The sequence below is a fragment of the Tursiops truncatus genome, chromosome X (genome assembly GCF_011762595.2).
Source record: "Tursiops truncatus isolate mTurTru1 chromosome X, mTurTru1.mat.Y, whole genome shotgun sequence".
NCBI classification, from domain to species: domain Eukaryota; kingdom Metazoa; phylum Chordata; class Mammalia; order Artiodactyla; family Delphinidae; genus Tursiops; species Tursiops truncatus.
Window position 1 is genome coordinate 37,413,327 of NC_047055.1, and position 21,659 is coordinate 37,434,985.

General features: G+C 42.9%; 1 protein-coding gene across 5 annotated transcripts in view; it reads right to left on the reverse strand.

Moving 5' to 3' along the window:
- The window catches only part of ATG4A (autophagy related 4A cysteine peptidase), a 68,530-nt gene that overhangs the window by 3,283 nt on the left and 43,588 nt on the right, over window positions 1-21,659 (reverse strand). For all 5 annotated transcript variants that reach the window (XM_019949509.3, XM_019949508.3, XM_019949507.3 and 2 more), the window contains 9 exons: window positions 19,700-19,798; window positions 17,215-17,316; window positions 16,921-16,993; window positions 14,501-14,580; window positions 13,600-13,787; window positions 13,400-13,478; window positions 8,811-8,956; window positions 7,340-7,396; window positions 5,807-5,915 (listed from right to left, as the gene is read on the reverse strand). In XM_019949509.3, the coding sequence (XP_019805068.1) occupies window positions 5,807-5,915; window positions 7,340-7,396; window positions 8,811-8,956; window positions 13,400-13,478; window positions 13,600-13,787; window positions 14,501-14,580; window positions 16,921-16,993; window positions 17,215-17,316; window positions 19,700-19,798 (933 nt within the window). The remainder of the gene's footprint in view (window positions 1-5,806; window positions 5,916-7,339; window positions 7,397-8,810; window positions 8,957-13,399; window positions 13,479-13,599; window positions 13,788-14,500; window positions 14,581-16,920; window positions 16,994-17,214; window positions 17,317-19,699; window positions 19,799-21,659) is intronic.

Here is a 21,659-nt window from a genome sequence, read left to right on the forward strand (position 1 = left end):
GTAATGGAAACCACTGCAGCTGAACAGAAAAAAGAGAAAAAGAATGAAAAGAAATGAGGACAGTTTAAGAGATCTCTGGGACAACACCAAGTGCACTAATATTTGCATTATAGGGGTCCCAGAAGAAGAGAGAGACAAAGGGCCTGAGAAAATATTTGAAGAGATAATAGCTAAAAACTTCCCTAACCTGGGAAAGGAAACAGGCACCCAAGTCCAAGAAGCACAGAGTCCCATATAGGATGAACGCAAAGAGAAACACACCAAGACACACCGTAATCAAACTTACAAAAATTAAAGATAAAGAGAGAATACTAAAAGCATCAAGAGAAAAGCAACAAATAATATACAAGGGAACTCCCATAAGACTATCAGCTGATTTTTCAGCAGAAACTCTGCAGGCCAGAAGGGAGTGACACAGTATATTTAAAGTGATGAAAAGGAAAAACCTACAACCAAGAATACTCTACCCAGCAAGGCTCTCCTTAAGAGAAACCAAAAGCTTTACAGACAAGCAAAAGCTCAACGAATTCAGCACCACCAAACCAGCTTTACAATAAATATTAAAGGAACTTCTCTGGGTGAAAAAGAAAAGGCCACAACCAGAAACAAGAAAATTATAAAATGAAAAAGCTCACTAGTAAAGACAAATAAAGGTAGTATATAATACACAGACAAAACTAGTAGGGAGGTTAAAAGACAAAACTTGTAAAGTCAGCTGTATCCACAATAAGCAGTTAAAGGATACAGAAAACAATCAGATGTAAAATATGATATCAAAAACTGTAATCGTGAGCGGAGGAGAGTACAAATACAGGGTATTTAAAATGCACTTGAAATTAAGAGATCAGCAACTTAAACAATCACATTTATATAGAGACTGTTAAACAAAAACCTCATAGTAACTGCAAACCAAAAACCTATAATAGATATACACACAAAAAAGAAAAAGGAATCCAAACATAACACTAAAGGTAGTTATCAAATCACAAGAGAAGAGAACAAAAGAAGAAAAGGGAATAAAAGACCTATAAAAACAAATCCAAAACAATTAACAAAATGGCAATAAGAACATACATATCTATAATTACCTTAAACGTAAATGGATTAAATGCTCCAACCAAAAGACATAGACTGGCTGAATGGATACAAAAACAAGACCTGTATATATGCTGCCTACAAGAGACTCACTTCAGATCTAGAGACACATACAGACTGAAGGTAAGGGGATAGAAAAAGGTATTCCACGCAAATGGAAATCAAAAGAAAGCCAAAGTAGCAATACTCATATCAGACAAAATAGACTTTAAAATAAAGACTGTTACAGGAGACAAAGAAGGACACCACATAATGATCAAGGGACCAATCCAAGAAGAGGATATAACAATTGTAAATATATATGCACCCAACATAGGAGCACCTCAATATACAAGGTAAATATTAACAGATATAAAAGGAGAAATTGACAGTAGCACAATAATAGTAGGGGACTTTAACAGCCCACTCACATCAATGGATGGATCATCCAGACAGAATATCAATAAGTAAACACAGGTCTTAAATAACACATTAGACTAAATGAACTTGATACTTGTAGAGCATTCCATCCGAAAGCGGCAGAATACACATTATTTTCAAGTGCACATGGAACATTCTCCAGGATAGATTACATGCCAGGCCATAAAACAAGCCTTGGTAAATTTAAGAAAACTGAAGTCATATCAAGCATCTTTTCTAACCACAACACTATGAGATTAGGAATCAACTACAAAAAAAAAAACTGCAAAAAACACAAACATGTGGAGGCTAAACAATATGCTACTAAACAACCAATGGATCACTGAAGAAATCAAAGATGAAATTAAAATATACCTAGAGACAAATGAAAATGAAAACATGATGATCCAAAACCTATGGGATGCAGCAAAAGCAGTTCTAAGAAGGAAGTTTATAGCGATAGAAGCTTACCTCAGGAAACAAGAAAAATCTCAAACAACATAACCTGACACCTAAAACAGGTTAGAGAAAGAAGAACAAGCAAAACCCCAAGTTAGTAGAAGGAAAGAAATCATTAAGGTCAGAGCAGAAATAAAATAGAGACTAAAGAAACAATAGAAGTAAATGAAACGACGAGCTGGTTCTTTGAAAAACAAAATTGATAAACCTTTAGCCAAACTCATCAAGAAAAAAAGGGAGAGGGCCCAAATCAATAAAATCAGAAGTGAAAAAAGAGAAGCTAAAACCAACACCACAGAAATACGAAGGATCATAAGAAACTACTATGAGCAACTATACGGCAATAAAATGAACAGCCTAGAAGAAATGGAAAAATTCTTAGAAAGGTACTATCTCCCAAGACTGAACCAGGAAGAAATAGAAACTATGAACAGACCAATTACCAGTACTGAAATTGAATCAGTAATTTAAAAACTCCCCACAAACAAAAGACCAGGACCAGATGGCATCACAGATGAATTCTACCAAACATTTAGACAAGAGTTAACAGCTATCCTTCTCAAACTATTCCAAAAAAGTGCAGAGGAAGGAACACTTCCAAACTCATTCCATGAGGCCACTATCACCCAGATACCAAAACAGAACAAAGATATCTCAAAAAATAAGAAAATTACAGGCCAATATCACTGATGAACATAGATGCAAAAATCCTCAACAAAATACTAAAAACTGACTCCAACAAAAAACTCACTCCAACAATATATCATAAGGATCACACACCATGATCAAGTGGGATTTATCCCAGGGATGCAAGGATTTTTCAATATCTTCAAATCAATGTGATACACCACATTAACAAATTGAAGAATAAAAACCATACGATCATCTCAATAGATACAGAAAAAGCTTTTGATTAAAGTCAACATCAATTTATGATAAAAACTCTCCAGAAAGTGGGCATAGAAGAAACATACCTTAACATAATAAAGCCTATATATGACAAACTCACAGCTAAACATCTTACTCAACAGTAAGAAGCTGAAAGCATTCCCTCTAATATCAGGAACAAGACAAGGATGTCCACTCTCACCACTTTTACTCAACATAGTTTTGGCAATCCAAGCCACAGCAATCAGAGAAGAAAAAGAAATAAAAGGAATCCAAATTGGAAAGAAAGAAGTAAAACGGTCACTGCTTGCAGATGACACGATACTATACACAGAAAATCCTAAAGATGCCACCAGAAAACTACCAAAGCTCATCAATGAATATGGTATAGTTGCAGGGTACAAGATTAATATACAGAAATCTGTTGCATTTCTATACACTAACAATGAACTATCAGAAAGAGAAATTAAGGAAACAATCCCACTTACTATCACATCAAAAAGAATAAAATACCTAGGAATCAACCTACCTAAGGAGGCAAAAGACCTGTACTCCAAAAACTATAAGACACTGATGAAAGAAACTGAAGATGACACAAACAGATGGAAAGATATGCCATGTTCTTGGATTGGAAGAATTAATATTGCTAAAGAGACCATACTACCCAAGGCAATCTACAGATTCAATGCAATCCCTATCAAATTACCAATGGCATTTTTCACAAAACTAGAACAAACATTTTTACAATTTGTATGGAAACACAAAAGACTACAAATAGCCAAAGCCATCTTGAGAAAGAAAAACAAATCTGGAGGAATCAAGCTTCCTGACTTCAGACTATACTACAAAGCTACAGTCATCAAAACAGCATGGTACTGGCACAAAAACAGATGCATAGATCAATGGAACAGGATAGAAAGCCCAGAAATAAACCCATGCAATTATCATCAATTAATCTACGACAAAGCAGGCAAGAATATACAGTGGAGAAAAGACAGTCTCTTCAATAAATGGCGCTGGGAAAATTGGACAGCTACATGTAAAAGAATGAAATCAGAATATTCTCTAACACCATATCCAAAAATAAACTCAAAATGGATTAAAGACCTAAATGTAAGACCAGATACTATAAAACTCCCAGCAGAAAACATTGGCAGATCACTCCTTGACATAAATTGCAGCAATATTTTTTTGGATCCGTCTCCTAGAGTAATGGAAACAAAAGCAAAAATAAACAAATGGGCCCTAATTAAACTTGAAAACATTTGCACAGCAAAGGAAATCATTTTAAAAAATGAAAAGACAGCCTATGGACTGGGAGAAAATATTTGCAAATGATGTGACGGACAAGGGATTAATTTTCAAATACACAAACAGCTCATACAGCTCAATAACAAAAAAACAAACAACCCAATCAAAAAATAGGCAGAAGACCTATATAGACATTTCTCCAAAGAAGACATACAAATGGCCAACAGGCCCATGAAAAGATGCTCAACATCACTAATTATTAGAGAAATGCAAATCAAAACTACAATGATGTATCACCTCACACCAGTTAGAATGGGCATCATCAAAAAGTCTACGAATAATAAATGCTGGAGAGGGTGTGGAGAAAAGGGAACCCTCTTACACTGTTGCTGGGAATGGAAATTGGTGTGGCCACTATGGAGAACAGTAATGGAGGCTCCTTAAAAAACTAAAATAGAACTACCACATGACCCAGCAATTCCACTCCTGGGCATATATCCCGAAAAGACAAAAACTCTAATTTGAAAAGATACATGTACCCCAATGTTCATGGCAGCACTATTTACAATAGCCAAGACATGGAAGCAGCCTAAATGCCCATCTACAGGTGAATGGGTAAAGAAGATGTGAGATACACACACACACACACACACACACACACACACACAATGGAATATTACTCAGCCATAAAAAATAATGAAATAATGCCATTTGCAGCAACATGGATGGACCTAGAGATTATCACACTAAGTGAGGTAAGTCAGAGAAAGGTAAATGCCATATGATATCACTTATATGTGGAATCTAAAAAAATTATACAAATGAACTTATTTACAAAACAGAAACAGACTCACAGACATAGAAAACAAATTTATGGTTACCAAAAGGAAAGGGGCGGGGAGGGATAAATTAGGAGTTTGGGGTTAACAGATACATACTACTATATATAAAATAGATAAACAAGGACCTACTATATAGCACAGGGAACTATATTTAATATCTTATAATAACCTATAATGGAAAAGAAACTGAAAAAGTACATATATAACTGAATCTCTTACTGTACACCTGAAACTAACACAACATTGTAAATCAACTATACTTCAATTAAAAAAAAAAGAATCAAACTAACTGGACTTGTTACACAGTCCTAATCAAAGTGATGAAGTTGAGGCTCTGTGAGACCTTCAAGGTACCTTTTGAATTACCCATGGCCTCTGATTTGTCTTCTGAACCAGACCATGAAAAAAAGAAATTCTAGTCATTTTGATTTTGTATGGAACTTTTACACGGAGCTCATTTTTTTTTACTATCATTCTTTGAAATTGGTAAATATTAGTTCATCAGAAGAAGCACCATTCCTTGATCAGTGCAGCTGAGTAGAAATTTTTCATTTCCACAGAAAACATGACGCACAATTGGTTCTGTCTCATAAAACAACTGCTAGGCCTTCCCTGGTGGCACAGTGGTTGAGAGTCCGCCTGCCGATGCAGGGGACACGGGTTCGTGCCCCGGTCCGGGAAGATCCCACATGCTGTGGAGCGGCTAGGCCCATGAGCTGTGGCCGCTGAGCCTGCGCGTCCGGAGCCTGTGCTCCGCAACGGGAGAGGCCACAACAGTGAGAGACCCGAGTACAGCAAAAAAAAAACAAAAAACAAAAAGCAACTGCTATCCATGGGTCTGCTGGCCAGAGAGCTTCTGAACAACAGCTTACCTGCCCCCGTGGTTGTCACTTCTGGCTTGGCTGGAGGAACAAAGGGAGGCCAGTGTGATGGATGTTTCTGAACTAATTCAAACATCCTTAAATTTTCCTTTAGAATTTCCTGAGGAGACATAGAAACAGTTGTAAACACTGCAGAGTCACTACATATCTGCCCAGTTGGCAGTATATGACTCCAAACCCTAAGAGAGTGGCCTGGCTGTTGAAAGGTGAAAGCAAAGGCTTAGCAAATACACCCATCCTCTACTTGACCCGTCTGAAGACCCAGCTCTCTTCAATTCTAGATACTGTTGGCCAGGAAGGAAGGACGCTGGAGGGAGGATCTGATGGAAGGCCAGTACTCACTGCCCATGCTCCATCATGAGGTCTTACGCCAGTTGCATGGGACCAACTCAATTTAGGGGTGAGATGTTCCTGAAGTGTTGGCTCCAAAGAAATGTTGGTTAGTCAAGTTAAATCTGCCCCCAAAGAATATTGGTACATATTGGCATGGTTTCAGTTTCAATCCAAGATGTATGATATATGTCCTAATTTAAATAGCATAGTCTTATCAGAAAATTTTCTTTCTAACGTTAAATGTGATATACAGTTTTGTGGCATTCTGAAATGTAAGTAATGCCTTTAGAAAATAATTCTCCATTATGTCTCAGCCAATTATTAACTGCGGTTTCAGATTCAGCTGGGGACTTTAGTGTTAATTATTTGTTCACCTGCAAAGAAAAATCTTCCCTCCTTACACTTACAAGAGGCTCTGAGATCCCATCTCTCCAACCCCTCTGTTTTGCAGATAAGAGAACATGATGTCTCCTGCCACCCCATCCAGGGCTCTTTAAACTACTCCCTATGATTTCCCCTCATTCTTTCAATAAGAGTTGATCAATATCTTCCACATAATTGGCATGTGTTAGAAGCAAAGGATGAGGGAGGCAGATACAAAAGTTGTGAGCCAGCAAAATGATAAATACCCTCTGACATAAAATGCCAAAAAGAAAGAATAACTTGCTTTCGTATTTACACAGATTTCTGCAAACTGTGTTTGCTTTAAGTGGCAGTGTGCCTATATTTTATATAAATAAGACAGTTAATAGAAAGGCAAGCCCCTTAAACCATAATGGAACACATTAAACTGTAAATGGACACGAAACAAATAGAAAAGTAGTTTGGCTTCTTCAACCATCTCAGTGTTACAAACAGAGTAAGGAAGAATTTAGGCTGAACTATATGAAATTGGCATTTTTAAGTTAAAATGGTAGAATATTAGTTGAATATTTCATTGACTCACAGACTCAATGAGATGGAACATTCAGTAGTTAAAAATATCGCTCACCTGACACACTAAGCATATTGCAAACCAAAGTTTTCCTTTAGTTTCCCCAAAGTTATGTACAATTCCCCACATCCTAGTTTCTTTCTTTTGCAATAAAGTCATATCAGGCTGGATTTATGTTACTATGAAAAACCGTCTTGAAAAGGAATTATATTGAATAACACTTGTTTTTTAAGACTAAGAAAAACATACATCTTTACCTTCTGAACAAGGCTACACCAGCTATCAAAGTCTTTTTCTTCTTTGCAGAAAAATCCCTTGGGGGAAAGCAAAAGAAGACAACTTAGAACTGGTCAGGGGCACCCAGGCAGGCCCTTTGTATTGCAAGATGGAGCCGTTGGCCCGGAGTTGTGAAGTAGGATGTGGGCCACTTCCTTTGGATGTGTCCTCCCAGCAACAAGGAGGAAGAGTGTCTGAGCTTATCTGTCTCCTAGATCAGTGCCTCACTTGGACACACACATCTGCTCATTCATCTTCATATTTTCTCTCTCTGTCTGCCTCTTTCTCTTATTCTGTCCCTTTCCCTTTTACCCTGTCCCTTTCCCTCCCTGATCCTCTCCCTTCACACGGTGAGATACAGTAACTTGAAAACCAATCTCCAAAGCACAGGGTTACTTCCATTACATTCAGTGCACAAATATACCTACGTATAAAAAACGATCCATTAAAACCAGCAAACAAAAGCCAAATAGTACTTTTAGCTAGAGGCATTACTTAACAAGGTGGCTTTGACCTTAAGGAAATTATCTTTTAGAATAAAGAGGTGGTGGTGTGATGAATTGGGAGATTGGCATTGATATATATACACTAATGTGTATAAAATGGATAACTAATGAGAACCCACTGTATAAAAAATCAAATCAAATAAAATTCAAAAAAAAAAGTCAGGGACGTCCCTGGTGGTTAAAAAAAAAAAAAAAGGAATAAAGAGAACCATCAGCCTCCTTCCCCATCCTCAGAACCATCCTACAGCACTAAAAGAATGGTCCAAAACAAGAGGAGGACTCTGTCAGCTCTCCATCACTGGCCCTCCGACAATTGGGTTAAACTGGTAGAGAGGATGCAGACAGGCCTCAGAACAACTGGCTACTTCCCAGGCAGCTGTCCCTTCCATGTGTGGACGGCAGTCATATTTCCAGCAGGGGAAAGCCTGCAGCTTCCTGGATTGTGTGCCCAGAGGAATGGACATTGTCCACCCAGGTCTTGCCTCCTTATCCCTCCTTCCCTATGTCTCACCTTATTCCCGGTGCCCGGATAGCAATATTTAGAGGGCAAGAAGGAAAAGGGGGAAAGATGGTAACACTGGTCGTGACTAACATTTCTAGAATGCTTACAACACGCCAGGCACTGTGCTATGTGCCTTACACATAGTGTACTCATACAGCCATGCAAGGAAGGAACTACCGTTTTGCCCACTGGAGAGATGAGAAGGCCGAAGCTCAGAAAAGTTAAGGGACTCCCCCTAAGTCCATGGCTGGTAAGCGGCTTCGATCCTAACTCGGCTTCAGGGCCCATTCCTTCGCCACTACACCACACGACACTACCTCTCGTGGGGGTGGGGAGCGAACATTCTTTTGCCGCCCTACCTAACAACCTGGATAACTTCCAGGGAGCCAAACTGTGATAGGGCAGCGTTGTGTCTCTTGGGCCACCCAACCTTCAGATACCCACCAATGCTACGGAAGGATCCAAATTCAGGATGTTCATTCGCTGTGGAGGTTGCAGACAATGGAAAGTCTGGTCGTCAACCGTCCCGTTCTCCTCAGTGTCAACAAAGGTCTGGGTTGTGTGAGGGTCCAGGAAAATGAGCTCATCACCTGTTTTGAATGAGACATGCTTAACCTTCGAAGAACCACCGGCCCTGGCCACACTGCTGTCCTTGGGATGAGGCGCTCTGGTTGTCCTAACCCCTCCCTTGGTGACAATGAGAATGAGATGACAGAAAGCCTGAAGGAGGGTGACCATGCTTGAAGGAAGCCACCCACGCCCAAAGCCAATCATTCAATGCGAAGACTTGCCCTAGCATTTATATCTCCTCAAAGCCCAAGTCCAAAAGTGGAAAGGCACAGGTTTGGGGAAAGGGGGGAATGAGCGACCACAGATGACATGGCGGGCTCGGTGAGCAGCAGTAGCCATGAGTCCAGGTGCCATCAGGGAGCTTCCTGACCCTTTCAACACTGGAAAGCCTCTTGCTCTAGACCATTGGTTCTTAGACCTATGGTCAAAGAGCACATCTGGGAAGGAAAAAGGCCTTGGCCTCCAAAGGAAATGGGAATGCTGACTCTGCCATGGGTGAGACACCAGGGAGCTGACTTCTGGTCGTGATTCGCTAGCAAGTTAGTCATTGTTAGCAAGTCAGTAATTCCTGTCAGAAAGCACTGCCTTGGTCACAGTAATATCAGTACACATACGCCTTGCTGGGAAAACTCACTTTGAGATTGGTCGACCGTTACAAATTGGAGAAAAATGCTGCTTCATTAAATTGAAAAAGTCTAGCCCAATAATGATCTGGGGGGAGTATGGGATAATAAAATCTCTACTTTTATCTAATGTTCAAAGGGTTGAGAGTCCCTCTAACGCTCATCAGCAGCACACCGAGTAGGCTGACGTACCTAAGGGGTCACCCCAACCTCGCTGTCCAGGCCTGAGAACCATCTGGGCCTCTGTGTTCTAGACTGGGTTAAGCAAGCAAAGAGAGAGATCTGCCTGAGGCAGGAGGATGGGGTGGGAAGGGACACCCCGAAGACACTCTCTGGAATGGCACCCAGGATTCTTCTGCGTACATCTAAGTGCTTCTGTTGGCAAAGAGTGTTTCTGATGTCTGATGCCAAGTTTAACTTATCTCTGTCGCAGACCTAGGACAAACCACTTCACTCTGTCTTAATTTTCTTGCTTTTAAACTGGGGTCACTGGGTCTGTTCCAGTTACCTCACAGGGTATTATCAGAATGAGAAGATCTCACCTCTGTGAACTGCTTAAAACACAATACAAACGCAAGGTAGTCATAGATGTACCTTGCTGAGACTCAAAAGGATTTTCCTACAAATATATGTTTAAGAGCATATGGAAATCAATGCCCCCATATGGCTTGCTTTAGGAAACTCAAGGTACATATTCCCCCAGACCACAGGTGGGTGAGACCAGTTATATCAAAAAAGCCTCAAGGCTCAATGAAGAGCAACATCCAGGATGTTTAGAGGAAAGCTTACCTAAGACCATAGAAAGGGAAGGGGAGAAGGAAGCTGTGCACGAGAAAATGCGACTCCAAAGCAGGATTAGGACCGAGCGTTCTGCCAGTTTTGAGTTAAGGTACTGGGAATAATAGCAGTGTCCTCTCTGAGTCTGGCCCTTTCCCATGGGTGTGTGTGTGTGTGTGTGTGTGTGTGTGTGTGTGTGTGTGTGTGTGTGTGTGTGTGTGTGTGTGTGTGTGTGTGTGTGTGTGTGTGTGTGTAGTGGAGCTCTGTGGGCTGCCCTATTTCTGAGAGTGCTTAAAAGAGATACAGTAGATCAAAAAAGTCCTAGAGAGGGCTTGCCTGGTGGTGCAGTGGTTGAGAGTCCGCCTGCCGATGCAGGGGACACGGGTTCGTGCCCCGGTCCGGGAGGATCCCGCGTGCCGCGGAGCAGCTGGGCCCATGAGCCATGGCCGCTGAGCCTGCGCGTCCGGAGCCTGTGCTCCGCAACGGGAGAGGCCACAGCAGTGAGAGGCCCGCGTACCACAAAAAAAAAAAAAAAAAAAAAGTCCTAGAAATGATATGGGGACTAAATCAAGGTCTCTAATGAGGCCCAAGAAGAAGTGGCAGGCAGGTCCACCATCTGCAGACACTGGGCTCACGCGACGGATCTCCAGGTGGCATCCTCCACCAAAGCACAGGGGACGAGCATTCTAAGCAGAGAAAAATCTCCCAGCCAGTCTCTCACCCTGGCCATAGTCTTGTGCACCAGGAGCTTCTCCCAGCTTCCCACCGGGCAAGAGGGCACTCGGGAAGCAATGTGGTGTGGTGGGCAGGGACGGCCAAATTGGGATCGAATCCTGGCTTTGCTACTTTTGAGCTCAGTAACCTTGAGTAAACAACCCCTCTAAGTCTTCCGCTAGGCATAAACGGAAATAATGATCTCTACCTCACAGGGGTGTTGTGCTAACTCTATCAATCAATCATCTAAAGCTATACATCTCTACATAACTCTCGATATTAATCTATATCTCTCTATACATGTATATATATTTTAATATATAATGTATATTATATAATATAAATTATATATTTATATATAACATAGGAAACAATATATTATAATGACAAGTAATATAAATATATATATTTTTATAATGGAGAGAGAGAGAGAAAGAGGGGGAGAGAGATTGAGAGAGAACCCTCTGCAGAGTCCCTTGTTCAGAAAATGGCAGTTCTCATCTGTCCCCTCCCTTCAGACATTCTGCCAATCCAGACTCTCCCCACCTGAGCCTAATACAGTAAGGGGGTAAGTCAGAAAATGGGAGTTGAGGGGAGTTTGGAGCCTCAAGTGAAGGTTAAACAAAGGATTTATGGACATTAGCGGCAAATGGGCACTATGTAAACCTCTGTCTTGGGAACTGAGGATTGCCCACACCTCTTTCAAAAGTAGTCCAACTCCACCAATGTCTCCCCGACCCAGTGGCCTCAGGAAACAGGAGGGCTATGCCAGCTTGGCAAGTTCTCTCTGGGTAACTTGGGATAAAGGAGGCCAGGGTGCCCAGGATTCACTGAGATCCCTCCAAAATTATTTTCCAGTGTTTCCACCTTTTCCTCAAGCACGGACAATAGGAAATATATTTTTGCTACATTTTCTTTGACAGGAACCCAAAAGTTTAGAAACAGAGAACATCTAAATTTATAACACTCTAAATACTGGGGTTTGTACTTAGAAAAAGAAAAGCCTCCACTTTCCAAATGTTCCATCAAGCTGTAGTTCTTAGGATAGACCAGTAGATGGCAGCATTCGAGAGAGCCCCAGCAACTGTGGAGAAACCCTACCTTAAAGAGAGAAAGAGCGAGCAGAGGAAAGAGGCGCTGGGGTCAGGCTGGCTCTTTTTGCTGAGTGCTTTCCTGTGAGGGGACAACATGGTGAGCTGGGGGTCAGCCCTATCTTCCATAAAGGGAGCTTGAGACTGAAAGAGCTGACGCTCTTTTCCTGCTGGCACACAGCTAGCTAGCCAGTGGGAGACTGACCACATACAGGGCTCGTCTGTTTCCACCCGCCCCACCTCCATGAAACCCCGAGGAGGAGATGAGTGGGGAGGTGACCAAGCCCATCTCACTCAGTCCTCTGCACGTGCCTCAGGCCATTCCCCACGCCTGCTCTGGCTCTCCCTTGCACTCTAAGCTCATAGCTTCCTCGAAGCCCACTCCTGCGAGAGGTGTCCCGTATCCCACTTCCCTCACCGCATCACTCCCTTACTCTGCGGCACTAAGCAGGTGTCTAGGCCCTTGGTACTCAAAGTGTGGCACCAGCAGCACCAGCACTACCTAGTTAGAAATGCAGGCTCTCAGGCTCCACCCCAGAACTGCTGAACCCACATTATAATAGGCTCTCAAGGTGATCCATGTGCACATTAAAGTTTGAGAAGCACCGGGCTAGCTCCCGTCGTGTGCCAAGGGCCTTAAATGTCTCTGGTCACAGTTAGTGAGTGGCTGGGTTTCCAGAGGCATCTACTGAGGCAGGTAATGCCGGGCTGCTCATCAGGATCTACATTAGGAGGTTAGTCGTTTTAAGGCTTAGCCTCCAGTATCAGGAAAGGGATACCTCTGTCTTCACCTCCTCTTATTCTCACCAGAGTCAGGGCTCTGAACAATAAGCTAGCAACCCAAGCTGCATGAGCCTAGGAAGCCAGAGGACGGCTCCTAGCCTGAACGCCCGAGCCCCAGTAAGAGGGGTATCGGCAAGGCCAGGGGAGTGAAGCCCTGCCACCCTGGGCGCCACAGGAAAGAGAGACAGGTGCTGAAGCAATGCTATGACCTTGAGGCCGTCCAGTGGGAAAGCAGCCATGGAACCATCTTGTCAAGAGGCAATGAAGCAGAGGCACTGAAGGGGGATCTGCTCTCTGTCAGGCACAGGTAAACGTTACTCTCCAGGCCAGAGACAAGATGAGCTGCCCAGAGGCCACAGCATCTCCAGGCTAGGTGAGGGCCCCCTAAAACTGGAATTGCCTGGTCTCCCGTGCAGACCTTCTGCCCACCCTCCCCTAGCCCATGATGACTTACTTGTGATTCCTCTTTTCTTACCTAAGAATCCTATGAAATAATAGGCGTTATTTGGTTTTCCTCCTAATGCCCCTAAAGACTGTGGCATCTTAAAACACTCCTGGAGGGAAAGAGAACGCAAGATTCTCAGCTCATGTGTGGACTGCTGCTCACGGGTCTCCGTGCTCACATGGCGGTGGGATGGGCGGGCAGCAAGCGGCTTGGGGAAAGGTGCGACTTACTTTGAAGGCGTCGACATAGACAGGATTGATTTGGTTTATGCCCAGGCGGAGGGGCACAATGAGCAGCAAGGGTTTCCAGGCTGGAGAGCAGGCAGAGGGGCCCTTACTCTGGGTCGAAGCATTCAGAGACTCAGGGGGGCTCTCGGCAGCTGTTTCAGCACTCAAGGGGAGGGTGTGGCACATTTTTTCTAGAAACAGAAGACAAGAGAGCTGGGTAAATAAGGGGCATCCAGCCCTAGGAGATGTGCCAAGGGCAAAACCAAAGGAGACCTCACATGACAGCCGCTGCCTGGAAGGCCCTTCCCCCGGCCACCGGGGCCCTGCTGCCCGACCTCCTACAGGAAGCCCAGGCCACTCCTCCAGCCCTTACTTCTCCTCCTTCTGGCAACTGAACACTCACTTACCTCTTGTCAGATATTATGGGCTCACTGGGAGAATCTCATTTCTCAACCAGACTGCAAGGGCCTTGGAAACAGGGACTGTATCTGTTGGTCCCTCTAACCCCGTGGCAGGGAGCACAGGGGGGCTGCCACAGAAGACCTGTCAGTGGTTTAACTGATTACCCGCACTTGGGGAGTCCTGCAGGGAAAGGGTCTGGTGCTTCACTGAGGGGCAGCAGAGATCCTCTAATTGTTTTCTCCCTTTCAGAAAGCTGAAAGGGAAGAGAAGAAGGGGCACAGGGAATGATTAACCGGAGCCCGGTGCTCCCCTGTCCTGCTAGATGGGCAGGCCAGAGAGTCGTGGGGCGGGGGAATGGGGGTATGTATGTATCTTCTTTCTCTTTTTCTCCCTCTCCCTCGCTTTCTGTCTTTCTCTCCACCACACCCCACACACATTCTGAATGGTGAGGAAGAACCGCATCAGCCAGCCACCCGAGAATGTAAACTGGCCCGGGACTCACTGATATCTTCAATAACCACGGTGTTATCCATTGAAACATAAACAGCCAAGGAATTCCATTCATCAAATAAAGCAAGTTTTCTGCAAAGCAACATACAATGAAGTCACAATTGGGGAAGATGGACATCTCGGCAGGAAGCAGTACAACCTATGTATGCCCAGCGTTCCTGAAGTTACTGAACACTGAGCCACAGAGAAGTTGGGATTCAGGTCAGGTCTGGCTCCCTTGACTGAGCTCTGGAACATTCTATGTCCAGGGACCTTGAGAATGCCAGAGGCACTGTTTCCGCACCTCAAACATAAGGCCTGCTTTACAAAATGCAAAAGGCTGCCTTGCTAAATAATGTTACTCCTACTGGGCGAGAGAGAGAGGTTACCAGTGCATCTTCTCCCAAGAGATTTTGTTTTCTTTTCTTAAATAAGAGACATTCTGACTTACTCCTTCTTTCAAAAAAAGAAAACTGTTATTAATATACACATATATATATATTTGTTTAGGAGCATACATAATACAAACAATAAGTTCTAGGGAAATCCAGGGAGGGGGGGAGAGAGAGAGAGAGAGGTGATCTCTTCTGTCCCTTCCCACATGCGGTAAGGATGCTGTCCCAGGAGACTTGGGCCGCAGATGGCTTCAGTGCCGGGCCTTGCTGGTCAACAGCTGAAGACAGAGCATGCTGAAGTGCATGACTTCAGAGGAGACTAGAAAGAAAACCCCTTTAAAAGAGAGATTATCTGATGTCTGAGTAAAGTTCCTTGTCTATCTCTCCCTTATTTCTTTCTCCTCTTGCCAGTATGGAGAAGACATGTTTACCCTGGCTACTCTGGAATTCTGCAGTAAAGCCCAGTCTCAATGGCCGACAAAACAAAACAAAACAAAAGACACATTCTCTCCCAAACCAAAGGAACTCCCAAGAAGAGGTTAATTACCATTATATTTTAATTTCATTTAATGTAGTATCTTTCCCCCAAAATAATAATGACGACATCATCATCATCTACTGTTGTTAATAACAATCACGATGACTCAGAACCCACTTAAGTTCTTTAAAAATGTATGTTTCCATTTGCTTGTTGTGGGAAGCTCAAAATTTAGAAGAAAGAAGCAAATTCTGAGGGATATCATTTATAAACCAACCATATCAAGCTAGGTTTGGGGCTCGGCACAGCCATTCTAATCTTCTACACTTTCTGTCCTGGGTTCCTACAGTGGTTCCCGAAATACCACCAGATCCTCACTCAGCAGATCAACAACACCCCAAAAACCACTACGGACCAAGGTAAGAAAGTGGTCTCAGAGAGGCTGCACTGTTAGCAGAGTAATGCAAAGATACAGGTTTCACTTGGGTCCCCAGGAAATCCAGACTACTCCCCTCAAAAGCACATTTACAAAGCATTCCAGTTCATTGAAGGTTGGCTAATAATTGAAACAGTGCCCCATCTGTATTTTGCATGGAGCAGGTCCCATCATCACACGCCAGAGAGCCAGGAATTGAAGTAGCTACCAAAGGAGGCTAGACGGTTTCAATTTTCTGATGCCTAAATCCAGCCCCAGATTCTATCTGCCATTTTCATTCATTCATTCATCAAGTATTTATTGAGCACTTACATGTGCCAGGCAGTTTCCTGTGCTAATATTACAGGAATGAACGAGGCAAATACAATCTCTGCCCTCATGGAGTTCCCATTTGGTGATAGGTTGTCAGAAAGGAGAGTGACAATAGGTGAGGTGGCCTGCAGGTGTAGGTGCTGATGCCACTCACCCCATTCATTTCCAAAGCATTGGTCCTGGCCTCTCCATGTCGCCTCTTGCTGTGGGAGGTGAATTCTGAGACTTAACAGGACAATTGCGAAAGTACCATGCTGGGGTACCTTGAGTCTCCTAAGAGATGACAAACTGATTCTAAGACTCCCTTGAGGTTTGTCTCCTCTAATAGGTGGTGAGGTCCTTGAAGCAAGAACTACACCTAGTTTATTTCTGTGCACTCAGTACTTAGGGCAACAGAGGCACCCAGTAAATGTTGAATGAATCAGTGAAGAATTTTTTTTTTATATACCATACAGGGTGGGAGTCTGTGTCTTGCCTAGGCTGGCTCAGGCTTCCCCACTTAGTGCAAACCCTTTGGCTTCAAAGTGACCCTCAGGCTGACGGCTGAGCACGTGAGCACCAATCTACAAGTGGGATACAGAATGAGTCCTGAGGGGCCTCCCCATAGACTGATACCAATGACTATAACCGTGATTTACCAAGACAGTTGCCCACACACATTATACATTTCAAAGAACTATCTGAGCAAAATGGTACAGATGCTTGGTGGCTTAGTGGGATGGCAGGAACAGCTGGGTTGATGGGATGTTGAGTTGGTGGAGGGAGGCATAGGAGATGGTAGCATAAGGCGCATGACAGACTCTTTTACTTACTTTAACACCTGTGCAACTGTATTTGGTCCAAACCATTCGCCAATTGATTTCCCTTCTCCTACACCCATCTGTGCTGTTTTTATGTGGAAAAATAATAAACAGGTTAGCAAACCACCAACTCCTAATTTTTTGCATAAATAAGTAGATGGGATGACTTAGTAGAGCCACATATAAAGCAGGGAACAAGAAAAGCAAGTACAGCAATGTAAGCTGAATTTCACATACAGTGTTCCTTTCCTCTTAATTGAACTACAGAACAGAGAGACAGCCTTTAAACTACTCATGTGACCTTACCCATTTGATGGATAGAGTAGCAACAGTCTTTTCTATCTAGGAAGCACTGTAGGATTCGTTGGTATTCTTTGGGTTGTTCTTTCTGTCTCTCCCAGTTCCAGTCTTTTTAGGAAAAAGAAAAAATGAGTTAAAATCATTTTTATAACTGCTTGTTATCTCTGCACTCTTACTGGGACTACGAGGTTAGAAGGAAAACAAAGGAGTTACATGTAGAAGGTGGGAGCGATCAGGTCAGAACATTCCTAAGCATCTTTAATGTTGATGACCAAGACATCTGGAAACTGATTTCTTTCAAAGACTCACTGGGTATAAAGTAAAAGCAAAACAAGAAGTTGACCAAGGAATTGACTTAGCCCACGAGCTTGAGTTGGATAAATATTACATGAAGACAGTGTCACAAGGCCTTTCTGGTCAGCTACTCAGTGAACAGGAGGTCACCACAAAACCTGGCAGTATATCCGTGTCTCACCCAGACGCTGTTATGTCTCATGTCCACACAGACAGCAATGGCTTTGGTTCGTATATTTTGGCAGCATTGCCCACAGAGTCTCATGGGGGGAAGTGCTCTTCTGACACACACCTATTCCCAGGGGAATACACACAATTTGCAACTAAGGAAGCTTTTTTTTTTAAATGCATGCTGCCATTTTTACACAACCTTTTAAAAAGGCCACGATGAGTTTTGGAAAAACAAATACCTTTGTTATCAGGTGTTCCAGGTTTCCTTATGACCAAAACTAAAATAAGTACATCTGTGGGGATCCCATCTGTGCCTCAGGCACAGCCCCCCAAATCCGATAGGGGCTGCTTATCGCTTACTGAGGACAACTGCAAAAACTCTCGTCGTCACTGCTGTGGACAGGACGCACTATTCCCATTCCCTCAGCTCTAGGAACTCTGTCTAATGGGACAGATTTCTGAGACTTAGTTTCCTTCCAAGACAGAAGTTTCTCTCCTGAGGTTTTAGAGAGCATTTGAATTCACAACTGAAATCTACTTGAAGCCAAAGGCCACTATCTCCAGTCTTTAGTTCTCTTCGCTTCTAGTATTTCTGAAACCAAAGTTTTAAACTTCGCATCCAGCAGTCTTCAAAGGGTGCAGAACACCCAACTGTTTTTCATCAGCTACCAAACTGTCCAAGTCTGGGGGAAACCCTGATTAGCTGGCTTCTAAGTACCACTAAATATTTACTGATGACAGTGATAAGTGAACACCCCACCTCAACTGTAAAATAACCGAATAGGAAACACTCCAAAATACTTCTTTATAAAATTACATCTTCTCATTCATCTTAGCTACAAGATCTATTTACACATTCTTCCTGCTACTTGCTTTTATATTAAGACAATTGAGATTGCTGACTGTGGGTTTTTTCCCCCAGTTTGCTTTCCACAAAATTCACTTCCAGAAGAATCATCTTGAAGTGTTTCATAAATGAGAAAGTTAAACAGTAAGAACAATCTGCTCCAAGAAGTATGTGTACAGTAGAGAAATCACTGGACAAGGAGACAGAAGACCTGCATTCTATTCCCAAATCGATGCCTTCTTGCTGTTTGACCCAGGGCAAGTCACCTTACTTCCTGAGCCTCAGTTTCCTCATCTGTAAAACAGAAATTATGATACTACCCAGGAAACACAGGCACAGGACATCCTAGACCCTGAAAAGAAGGCACGAAGCCCTAAACTCTCCCCAGCCTCTTCCCCAATCTTCTCTGGGAACCGCAGGAAGATGTGTGAGGTTGCGTAGTCCCGGACAGGGAGCGACGTTTTTGTACCTCTGAATCTCAAGGAGCAAAAGCCAATGAGTTCAGCAGCCCAATCTCATCCAAGGTGTTCTTTCACTCCCTCATCCCCAAGGCAAACCAGACTTTCACCCAAGTGCCTGAACTGGCATCTACCCAAGGTCAGCCTACAGATGCCGACAGGGAAGCACACGCATGTCTTAAGAAAGCAAGACTCGAGAGTTCCAGCAGTGACTACTGGAAGGTTCTTAATGAAGCAGCCTCCTGAGGAAGCTGATTTAAGGATTTCTTCATCATCGAATGGACATCATCAGTGAACCCAAACCAAAATATCTCCCTCATTAGGCACTTCCTTTAGGTCACTGACATCCTTCACTAGGCAGATATTTTAAATGAGGTCAAAAAACAGACTTACCACCACACCCTTCTTCCTGCTCCCTTTGTTATCTGACCTGTTTAAGGACTCATGCGAACAATAGTGAAGATGGAAACTCTAAATGATACACCTGCCTCAGCATTCATCTGCCCCAGGAAAATATGTCTCCAGCTTGGTGAGTCACAAGGAAATGCCGGCTGTTTTCTTCTCACGAGAGGTTTTGTCAACTTGTCAGCCCCACTACTTGGACTTGCAGAGAGCACTTCAGGACCTGCAGCTCTGTTCCCTCGGCACCAGTGCTAAACTACCAGCAGCAAGTGCGACTGCAGAGGTCTCCGAGGCAGTTTCCAGAACAAATTGAACTCACCCCTGCCCAAGTGTCTGCAGATAAGGGCTTGAGCCAGCATCATCTGTCCACAGCGTAGCATACATCCCCAGCCGGCGTCTGACGAAGGGCCCGTTCCCCCTGTTGGCAAAATGGATGGGAATGAATATGAGTTCCTTGAACTGCCCTTTCCCGAAACATCAGCATATTTGGGAATCATACAAGACAGACAGGCACACATACTCGGAATAGAGAGGCAAGAGATAAAGTCAGACATCAAACAGGGTTTGTTACAGGGTGGGACTTGCAAAGATAATGCTGAGTTAACCAAAACAGGTTCTATGGCCAAAGGAAAACAAACAAATGAACAAAACCTGCCCCTTATGTTTTCTGCCTAGAGACATCCAGGTATGTGTACAGTTTTGGTATATGACTAACATGTATGACTACCAACACTTAGTCCATGCCATGTCATCATCTGCTTGACCGAACCTGACTTTTCACAACTCACTTCTCGGGGAGGGCAATCTTACCTTAGTTAAGGAATAAATGCTACCAAACTTGATTATCAAAATGGTCAAGGAAATCTGGAAGGCTCTTGACTGTTCTAAATATACATTATGAAGGTCTGAACAGTAAGAGGGAGAATGTGAAATAGAGGAAAGAGTCCTAGATTAGGCATCAGAAGACCAGTCTCATCTGTAGCCTGGGGATAATAGCACATGCCTTGCCTACTATTAGTGGATATTGTAAGAATTAAAAGAGAGAGTATAAAAGTGTTCTACAACCCACTCAGGATGATGTAAATATCTGGTGTTATGAGTATGGTCATAATTAAAAATACCACTAATAAATTAGAAATGTACTACCTTTTTAAAAGGCACAAAGCCAGTTAATAAGGCAACGGGTTCCATTTTAAGAACACTTGATGTAACAAAAATCCCATAAACGTGGCCAGGGTGAGCTCAGTATCCTTTTTCAAGGTACCAGTGAAATGAGATAACTTGGATGGTGGAAGAGACATTCTGCTTTCATTGCTTCATTTCCCAACATGGAAGTGGAAAAGTATGCTGTAAGCATGGTCTCACAAGACTAACTGTAAAGGGGGTCATCAACCACGTAAGATAAGTGGGCCAAGGTGGCCGCTCCTTTCCTTTTGTTGTGGGGACTGAAGGAGAGTTGCTACAGCAAGATGGGGAAGGTTGAGCCAATTTGTGAGCTGGAAGGGGAGTCCTTTGGCTCTTGCTAATGGTGGGATTATGGGCCAGATTAGTATGGAAAAGATGCAAGGAAGCCCACATAAAAAAAAGATCATCTCTTCCAAAACATTGTCAGAGTTGAACTGCAAATGTTTTCAAATCTTGCAAAGATCTCTTCACCCAGAAAAAAGTTTAACAGTTTAGAATCACTGGGTACTAAAGATTGTTCTTTTGCGTATTTTGCTCAGGTACTTCCTGTGGAGAGCAAAAAAAAAAAAAAAATGTCTGTGTGAACTTCACTGTTTGTACTTATCAGAAAGGTTTATTTCACTCCAGTTACTAGGTCCAGTCCTGGACCAAAATTAGTCAGACAGGTTTCCTCTTAGAATAGCTTCCACCATTTGAGTTTGGTGATCCTTTCCTACAGTACCACGAGACTAGGAAGAGGTCACCCTACTTGCAAACATTTCACAAATTTTCTCTGGAGGGATCCTATTCACTTAGCTCATTGAACTGTCCTTTTTTCTAGACAGCAGCTGGTACTCTTAACTGACTAGAATTAGTTCCAAGCAAGTCCATTATAATTCATCTCCCAGTGGCAAGATGTTTTCATCTCACAGGGAAAAAAAAAGCAAAGGAATTATTTTCTTTCCTTCAAGGTACAGCCATCTTTAGTAATCAAATATCTCCACAAAGCAGTGGATTATAATTTAATAGATACTGTCCAAATTAAAAGCTTGACTTTTGCCTTGCTCTTAGAATTAAAACAAGTAACACTTCTAAGTGCCTGAACACTTGGAGGT